Raw genomic sequence first — 10,000 nt, 5'->3', positions numbered from 1 at the left:
TTGACAGTTGCCAGCAGTGGTTCTTGGGGCCCAACAAGGTTGCTGACCAGGTTCCGCACATAGTCATTGGTCTTGTGCTCCTTGTAGGAGATGTGTAGTAGTCTGACTATGGTGGTGGTGTGTCCATCGAGATCGATGACCATCGTTGTCATCCAGATGGGGGATGGGGGGAGGGTGGTGGTGGGGTGGGGGGAAGGATGCTCATGAATCTATCTGTGAGTGCGCAGATGGCTGAATAGTCCAATCTGCGCACGAAATGTTCGCTGGCAGTTGGGGCAGACAAAGACAGGCATATCATTGTCAGGGAACTTGTTTGCCCGTGACTTTCTGGCATGCCTCTTCTGAACAGCTGCAGCAGTCCTGTTGGCCTCGCACAACTTGGCGCATTTGTGCACAGCAGCGCGCCATTTGTCACGGTCCACTGCAGATTCCTCCCAGGAGTCAGGGTTGATATCAAACGCTTTCAGAGAGACTTTCAGAGTATCTCTGAAGCACTTCTTCTGACCTCCATGTGATCTCTTCCCTTGCTGCAGCTCGCCATAGAAGAGCCTTTTGGGCAGCCGATGGTATGGCATACGCGCCACGTGTCCAGCCCAGCGAAGCTGGGACTGCATCAGGATGGTGAAGATGCTGGGAAGGGTGGCTTTTGCGAGCACCTCTCTGTCTGGGGTCTTGTCTTGCCACTTGATGTTCAGTAGCTTCCTGAGGCATGTTGTGTGGAAGTGGTTCAGCTTCTTGGCATGTCGTTGGTACACTGTCCAAGTTTCGCAGGCGTACAGTAGTGTGGGGAGAACTACTGCTCTGTAGACCTTTAGCTTGGTCTCAAGACTAATGCCTCTTCTGTTCCAGACATTTGCATTGAGTCTACCAAAAGTTGCGCTTGCTCTTGCAATCCTGACGTTCACTTCATCGTCGATGGTCGCATTTCGTGACAGTGTGCTGCCAAGGTATGTGAACTGCTCCACCGCACTGAGTCTTGACTGTTGACTGTGATGTTGGGCTCAACGTAGGGTTTCCTTGGGGCTGGCTGATGGAGAACTTCCGCAGCGGATTTTAAAGCATTTTGGTTCTGGCCCCTTGGGGGGATTCTTTGGTTTGGTTGAATTTCATTCGAGATACAAGGCATGTTGTTCCAAAATGGGAATGGCTTGTTAAGATTTTTCCCCCCTTTTCTGGACGAGACAAAAATCATTGGGCCAATGTTTACGAGGGGAAACCAGAGTTTTTACGGGTAGGGGGGAGCCGGGGTTTTGGATCCCTTCTGCCTGCACTTTGGGGCCCGCAACCTTTTGGGTTCGAGTGGCCCACACCGTGCTTTCAATCACTCCATCCCAGGAGATGTATTCAGAGCCAACCTAGCATTGATGTCCCCCCAAGAAGTTGAGCTTGTCTGCTTTAGGGATGGCAGCAAATGACAAAGTGAAGGTCCTCGTAGAACTTCGCCTTCACTTCAATCCGGGTTGGGTCATGGTTGGGGCGTAGGCACTGGACAATAGGGTGAGTGCTGCTTCTGGCCAGATGCCAGTGGAGTTTCATGGTCATAAGGCCTATCGTTGACTCCCTTTGGGATTCCAGCTAGCTTGCTGACAAGTTGCTGTTTTTACTGCAATACCAACGCCAGCCTCACGTCGCTCTTCGCTTCCTCGTCCACTCCAGAAGAAGGTGTAACCAGATCCCCGTTCACAGAGCTCGCCTTCGCCTGCAAGCCGAGTCTCACTCAGGCTGCGATGTTGATGTTGTATCTGGCGAGTTCGGATGCAACTAGTGCTGTTCTCCTTTGGGGTCTGTCCGCGTTATCTCTGTCCAGGAGAGTCCTTATGTTCCAAGCACCAATGGTGAGAGGAACGATCCTTGTTTTTTTCTTTTCTTTCTATTTGTTTCGACCGCTGATGTAGGGTCCCCGCCAGCCGCGGTATGCTGGCCAGGGTGATATGGAGCAGGCAATTTTTAGGGCACCTTTTCTAGCCCCTTCCTCATGCCAGGGAGGTGAGCAGTGCATTCCTAAAGAGGGCTGCTCAGACGCTCAGACGGCTGCCGAGCTCCATCGCTGCTCCTGTTGACGAAGAACGACCCTATGGCCTGAGCCGCCTGCGTGCAGGTCTGCGGCTGCGACTGCCAGTGTACACACACCTGTCGTTTCGTCGCTCACCTGTCGCCACAGGACTTGGGGGTGATGAAATGATGAAGGATGAAAGGTCATTTTGGATGACTGATGACTTGCGCAATGAGTTTGTTTAAAGTGAAGAGGAGTTGCGCAACGTCGACCTCACTCTCTCATCCGGGTCCACCAATTTCCAGTGGCAAGACTAAGTCGAGACGACTGGAGGATGAGCACGGATGCAGTGGATGACCAAGATATCCTTTCGGTGTCTCATCTTGCTCTCTGCAGCAACCAAGCAGATAGGGCAGCAAAAAGGGGAGCAAAAAATCATATAGATAGTATAAAAGTATATTGCCCATTGTCATACAAGGAAATAAGCAATATACTAGAAAGAGACTTTTATAGGTGCTTGAATTCAAGTCTAAAACTTTGTCAGTTGACTCTCTCAGATTCGCAGACCAATTCTGAGCTTAGCTCTCAGACTATTATCAAATTCATTACGGACCAAGTATTGTTCTAATGTCAAGTGTATATGCTTTAATAACCTGACAATTGAGCATATAATTTTTCACTGTAGCTTGATGAAGCCTTTTGTACACGAAAGTGTGTCTTCACAAGTGACTGAGAACGTTGATGTTTTTGACTTTTTGCATTCATTATCAGTTGTTTCGCATGTCAGTTTAACGACTTCTCTTTTACGAAGTCCTTTAAGTAATTTCCTGTAACTGTATTTAGAGGGTTTTTTTTTGTTTGTTTGTTTGTTTGTTTTGTTTTGTTTTTCTTTCAAATTTCACCCACATTTTTACCCTCATTTGCCCAGTTTCCCCCAACCCTCCATTCATCCACATCTCCCACCCCTTCTAACCGATAATACACAGGTGTATTCATAAATACTTTTACAAAATGTCTTCAATCACCGATATGTGTGACGGGACATTAAACACAAATTCCTTCCTTGCTCTCTGCACTCAACAGTGCGTTGTTGTAACCGCCTTCCTCTCCGTTGAACCGATAGGTTTCTTCCGCAGATTCTGCCGGATCTAGACTTCGCATACATGGGTAGACACACCCCGGGGGCCAACTGCGTGTGGCATGCACACAGCACAGAGGAGCTAGATGGCCGTCGGTGGCTCTCCTGAGCCGACGCCCTTTTATGGATCTCCATAAGGGTGTCTAGCCACCCGCCTCACCAGTCCCAGAAGGGAGCGGTGGAAGTGCCGGTTTAGTCGTCGGCAACCCGACCCTGAACAGGTTGTACTGGATTACAGGTTACCAGTAGCAGATCTAATGACCTGACCTGACTATAAACTTGCCTTAAAAACACATCAACCGCTATCTGACAATGGAAAACATCCATATAAACAACGGGGGATAACAATATTTGTAAGAAAACATAACTGTTAGTATCTTTGCAGCTGTTACCGCAGCTTAACTAAAGAAACTGACAATACCGTCTATCTGAACTTGAAAAACGTCTCTACGTAGGTACCATGTCAGATTGACAATAATACCACTAGTAGATGTCATCGATGAACAGAATCTCAGCAAACATTAAGATATAATAATTTAATAAGTTTCAAACGCAAATCACTCAAGACAGGACCGGACACTTGGAAACAAGGCGCACTTCATCTTCAGTGGCTTTTTTCGCAAAAAAGGACACAATGGTACTGAAATGATGTGCATTTTTAAATCGGCACCTTTATTGATTCCAGAAATACAAAAATCTAAATCGTGTCGAAATAAATTGTAGGTGTTTGTCCTTATCAAATAAAAGATGTTTCTTTTACTGAGTGAGTAGTAGTGTAAGCTCTTAACAAATCGATTTTAACACTCCACTCGATTGGACATGCTCTTCCCAGATTTGCCCTCGAGTCTATTAAGCACTGACAAAGTTTAGTAAGCACTGACGAAGTTCATTAAGCACTGACGAAGTTTATTAAGCACTGACGAAGTTTAGTAAGCACTGACGAAGTTCATTAAGCACTGACGAAGTTTAGTAAGCACTGACGAAGTTTAGTAAGCACTGACAAAGTTTAGTAAGCACTGACGAAGTTCATTAAGCACTGACGAAGTTCATTAAGCACTGACGAAGTTTATTAAGCACTGACGAAGTTTAGTAAGCACTGACGAAGTTCATTAAGCACTGACGAAGTTTTCAAAGACATAGTCTCTTCACCTGGGACACTGACACTGACATAAACCATCGTTCGCTCAGCTTCAAAGCCTTAGAGACAAGAGAGGACTGGCAATTTCAAGGACAATTGAAAAACAAAAGAAAATATCTTTCTAAATTATTCATTTATGTTCACGCACGCGCGTGCGCGCGCGCACACACACACACACACACACACACACAGAGATAGACATATATATATATATGTGTGTGTGTGTGTGTGTGTGTGTGTGTGTGTGTATGTATATGTGTGTGTATATATATATATCTATATATATATATATATATATATATATATATATATATATATATATAATTATATGTATATATCTATGCATGTATATATACATGGAGCAGTTCTGAAGGCAGTTAAGCTGATTTTGCAAAGCCCATGGAGATATTACTAGAAGTGTGACGTCATCAGCTAATAACAATATGAACACCTCCATTAGATCAGGTGATATTTGAATTTCCATGTTTACCAACTTCGGTCATGTGTAACATAGATTAATAATATAACAGCATGGTTCTACCACCCGAAAACGCCTAACATTACCAATTTTTGTTATCTTGGTTTACCCACTAAATTTCAACCAATCTGTTTCAAATTTGGTCTGTATTTAGTTTAAGTTTTACTGTTTGCATATCTGAAATCAGCTTAAGATTTTATCATATCTTCACATTGTAAATAGGGTTTGAATTTTGTGAAAAGTAGTGTGTACGGAAAAACGGTTCCATCAGGGTTTCCCTGATAACATAAGAACTAAACATGCTATTTGTATGAAATTTCACAGAAACACTGTTAGATAAACAGGAAACAATGTGTTGGCAGGAAAAAAGTCATTGAAAAAAGTCAATGTTGTTTTGGTCTTCTAAATTATGTGAAAAACTGGAAAAATACAAATTCATTTATAAGGCCTAAATTACCAAAACATGTAGCAAAATGTGTAATAAACACATACTGAAAATTTGAGCTCAATTTGATGAATAGTTGTTTAGATATTTGGGAAATGGTGAACATAAACGGCAAAAATTGCGTTTTGAGAAAATGGGCTTTAATGTTTTCATTTTGACTGCATCCTAATTAAGTATGTATTAAAGTACTTCAAATGACTTTTTTCCATCATGTGGTGCATGCTTGAATAGTTTCTGACTCACTGTGCTACTCATGGGCCCCTGCCTGGTAATACTCCTCAGTTTTTTCACCCTCCTGGTCCGCAGCAGTCAGCGCTTTATGTCGTCGAGCAAACTCCATCACAGCACTTGCCTGTATTTGTCCTGATGCAACTCTTTTTCTGTCCAGCTGAGCAAAGCACTGCTTAGTCCACACTCCAGGCTCCATTCCAAGGGAGTGAAAAATGCCCAGCCTGCCTAACTCTCCATCATTATACACAATGGTGGCGTCTGCAACTGCCAGGCTCAGTCTTTTGCGGCCTACAAATGTTGTTTTAGGACATCTCTCCCAGATCAGATTGTGAAAGCTTTCATTTGTGTTCTGGCTGCCCCCAAGGAGACACCTTTCCAGCAAACTGTCCTGGGTGAGTGTTTCAAACACTGGTCGGATGGCCTCACAGACAAAGTCAGGAAATGCATGTTTGTCGGGGTCACCTCGGCCACTCTTTGATGGACACCAGTCTCCACACAAATCATGTTGCCTTTGCCTATGATTGAAAATGGCCCAGATATCCTGTTTCATTTTATCTAAATTGCCTGGATTCTTTCTGATAGCTGCACCATAGTGCCCTTGAATTACCAGGATGGCTTTTTTGGTAAGTTTGTTCTGGCCTCCAATACCTTTTACTGTCTTTCCTCTATGGCTGAATGTTTGTTTTTTCAGATCACTGACTTTGTTTGAAAGATGTCTACCCATCCTTTTTTGGACATGGCCACAGCAATCTAATTTTCTAATTGTCTCATTTTCATAAATGGCTTCATTCTTCAATGTAGTGTAGGTCTTACTGTCTCCGTCTCCTAAAAAGTTGATGTATCGAAGGCCATATTTCTCCTCTGACCATGAAAACACACTGACTGCCCCGGCTGGCTCCATTGCTGCAGCTGAGCCTGTGTGAGTTTTGTCACAAAGACCTTTTTCTTGATGAACTATCTTCCATCTTTCTAATTCTGGGCCGGATTTCTTCTTTTCATTCTTTTTACAGCCGTCACAGTGGTTTGACAATACTTCACAGTCTAAAACTTTAGACTTTTTCCCATTTACTGAGAGAACAGTCACTACTCCATTTTTAGATTGAAATCCCCTACGCTGGTAAGTACCATCCCCTGAAACAGTAACATCATTACCCCTGTATGCTTGTCTTGCTTCCTCGGCTGCTGTAGCTTTGCTGTGATCTGCAACTGCTTCTGTCGCCTTCTTTGTCATATTCCTATGATTAGCCCATGTATTGTTGTTCAAAGAAGTGGGGATATTCATGTTCCCCCAAAATCTTTTTCCCTGAGCCTGGTGTCTTCCTACTGCAAACATAGACAATGGAAATCTTCTGTTTACTTCAAAAACTTTATCATCTTAGAAGTTGTGAAACTGACCTTGTTTTTGCATCCACACTCAAATGTAAACAAAGAAGCAAGATCGGTTCTTTCTTCTTTCACAGAAGATAGGTGACTTGAACCCAGTGGTTTCTTGCAATCAGGGCACAAAAGTCCATTCACAAATTGAACTAACAGTTCAAAATCAACAAATCTATACCCTGAGAGTTCATCATCCTTGTCAAACTCTACATCCAGAGTGTGAGAAAGTTTTTCACCCGACGCACATGGTTCCGAACTTCTAGCAGACGACGAACGAACTGTACTGTGCTTTGCATTGTCATCACCACTATCGCCTGAACTATCATCTTTTGCACCACTCTGCTCTAATTTTCTCCTTTTCTGTGGAGGCACACGCTTTTTGGACTTGTAAGAAGCCTTCCTCTTACCCATTTCTGACCAAAAACAAGTTTATACACTCACTGTGTGTTGAAAACAGGCAATGCAGGCAACTTCGGCAGTCAGCTTCCATTTGTTTCACAAAGAGTGTCAAGCCAAAGGCCATTACTGACGCGGCCTCTGATTGTTTGAGAACTAGGTTGCTGCTATGTGGCCCTTCTACCAACAGCCAATGAAATACTTTGTTTTGGACTGTTTTAGCTCAGTTTTTAGGGGGTTTGAGAGGATTCTGGTGTTTATTTTCGTGTTTAAGTTTTGTTTTTATGTTCAGTAGAAGCTGAGATATGATTTTTTGAAGTTTATGCATAATTAATTAGCTACATTTCTGTTTTAATTTTAACATACATACCTGAGAAAATAATTATTTAAAACTACTTATGAAACTTGACTGCAAAAGGCATTGATACTACGAAATCAGTAAGGGTTTTCGGAATCTAAATCACAGAAAACCCCATTTCATGCACAAAAATTTTTTTTTGCATTTTTCCATGGTAGAACTTTCCCTTTTAATTAAATTAAGACACAACGTTGGCACAGGCCTTTCGGGCATCCAGAACAACAAAACAAAAAAAATTGGATGATTGCTTTGACACATGATGATAAAATGTTACACTTTGCATTGATAGCACCGTTAAAAAGAGAGGCAGAGACACAGAGAGAGACATACAGAGGGGGGTGGGGGAGAGGGCGTCTGAAATAAATTCGGCACGTGATTTACGTAAATTGTTTGTGTGTGTGTGCAATGATCACTGAGAAAGAGGGAGAGGGGGTGAGTGGGGGGGGGTCTAAACATGAATTCAGAACATGATTTGCCTTGTTTTTGTGTGTGCGCAATGACCATTGAGGGGGAGAGAGAGAGAGAGAGAGAGAGAGAGAGCACGCAAAGATTTTTGTTCACGGAAAGAAACTCCCTTCAATTTGAGTGAACTTATAGATTTTATCAATGTCGCCTGAACCTGCGCCAGGTTTTGGTATCACCAATAAACTGTACGTCTATTCCGTTGTGTTTGAAAGTGTGTGCATCTTTGCAAAGAGATGTATCGTTGATATATCTGCCAAGCATGTTTTCTATTCTATTCTGTTCTGTTCTATTCTAGTCCCGTCTGGTGTTTCGTATGTACATTAAACATTTTTGTGATGGATTTTCCAATCATTTTTTCTATTCTATTCTATAAGTGTACTTCTGCGATATTAATGTCTGCCAAACATGTCAATTATGCGATTCTGTTCTGTTTTGATCAGTGTGTACACTCGCGATATATCTGCTTAACATGGCTACCATTCTATTCTATTCTATTAGCGTGTAAATACGTAATCCATCTAACCCCCAAAATATGCGCCATAAGCAACAGACCATACGTTTCATTATAGTCTTTCGGATGGTAAATGGTATCACTCATATAGTGATTCTCTTGTGTGTTGTTATGTCAGAAATCATAATTTGCCTGTCTACAGTATGAAAGCATGGGGTGGGTAAATATAGGCCAATTTTCCTTCTGTGGGCCCTATAAATGGCTTTGAGGGTGAAAGTGCTTGAAACGGCACTATATCCACGTATTTTGTCACACAGTTAATGGTTTGTTGTTGTTGTTGTTGTTGTTGTTGTTGTTGTTGTTGTTGTTGTGTGTGTGTGTGTGTGTGTGTGTGTGTGTGTGTGTGTGTGTGTCTACAGAGGGGAATTAGAGTGCTCTATTCCATCCGTTTACAGACTCGGCAGTGAAACGGATGCTGCAGGACCAGGAATAGAATAGCCCTTCCTCTGGTGTTCTCCCGAGCCACTAGACCACCACCGCCACCACCACTACCACCACCACCCACACACACACACTCCCTCTCTCACACGGTCAAACAGGTCTTCTTCGCCCGGTCGCCCAAACCTCAGCTTGAGGAAGACGCCGTTTTTCTGACTGTATGTCAGTAACCCCGCGTGGAGACTTCTTCCCTTCCCTTCACTTCACTTGACTTGTCCCTTAGTCTGGATGATCGCTGGGGCACCATTGATAACCTGTCAACCACCTTCCACCATCCTTCTCTGTTTCCTGCTTCCCTGAGGGCCTCGCTCAGCCTCACACCTGTCCATTCTGAGACCTGAACCTACGAATGCAACAATGAACCAAGCCGCAGCACCACGACGACAACCACTACGACCATCACAAAGCGGGAACATGAGCCCCATCCCTGGCAGCTCCACAGAAGACGAAGAAGAAGGAGGAGGAGGTGGTGCTGCTGTTTCCAGAGCTGCCGCAGTAGCGCCGGACTTTCGCAGAAGACTGGCTGAAGAACGAATCAGCGACGGCGTTACTCCTGAGAGCTCCATCTCCGGCCCAGGCACCCTCACCCCCACACACGAAACGGTGCAGATTCGTCACCACCACCACCACGGCGACAGAAACGGCAGTGGTGGAGGTGGGGGTGGTGGTGGAGGTTCTGGTGGCGGCGGCGGTGGTGGTGGTGTTGGAGGAGCCAGCCTCAGTAATCACAACAGCTACAGCGCCTCCTACAGCGCCATGTCCGGGTCCCTGCGTGGGTCCCAGAGCAGGGAGGACTGGGAGGGGGGGTGGAGGGGTGTCGCCCGGGGGGAAACCCCTGCTTTTGGGGGGGATGGAAAGGGGCGCCCCTTAGGGCGGTGGGTGGGGGGGGGGGGGTTGGCCTGTTTTTTTTTTTTTGTTGTTTTTTTATTTGTGTGAGTGTTTTGGGTTTGGGAGTAGGGTGGGTATTTTTTGTAATACAAGATGTAAGATTGATGGGAACCCCTAAAAACCACACCCACACCACAACCCCCA

General features: G+C 44.3%; 1 protein-coding gene across 1 annotated transcript in view; it reads left to right on the top strand.

The window, feature by feature from the left end:
* LOC143287773 (uncharacterized) overlaps positions 1–10,000 on the top strand; it is a 20,270-nt gene that overhangs the window by 8,062 nt on the left and 2,208 nt on the right. The window contains exon 3 of the mRNA XM_076596056.1: positions 8,926–9,843. Within this exon, the coding sequence (XP_076452171.1) occupies positions 9,326–9,843 (518 nt within the window). The 5' untranslated portion in view covers positions 8,926–9,325. The remainder of the gene's footprint in view (positions 1–8,925; positions 9,844–10,000) is intronic.

The sequence above is a fragment of the Babylonia areolata genome, chromosome 11, assembly GCF_041734735.1.
Source record: "Babylonia areolata isolate BAREFJ2019XMU chromosome 11, ASM4173473v1, whole genome shotgun sequence".
In the NCBI taxonomy this organism is placed as follows: domain Eukaryota; kingdom Metazoa; phylum Mollusca; class Gastropoda; order Neogastropoda; family Buccinidae; genus Babylonia; species Babylonia areolata.
Note: the sequence above shows the minus strand (reverse complement) of the source record. Positions and strands in the feature narration are given on the sequence as shown.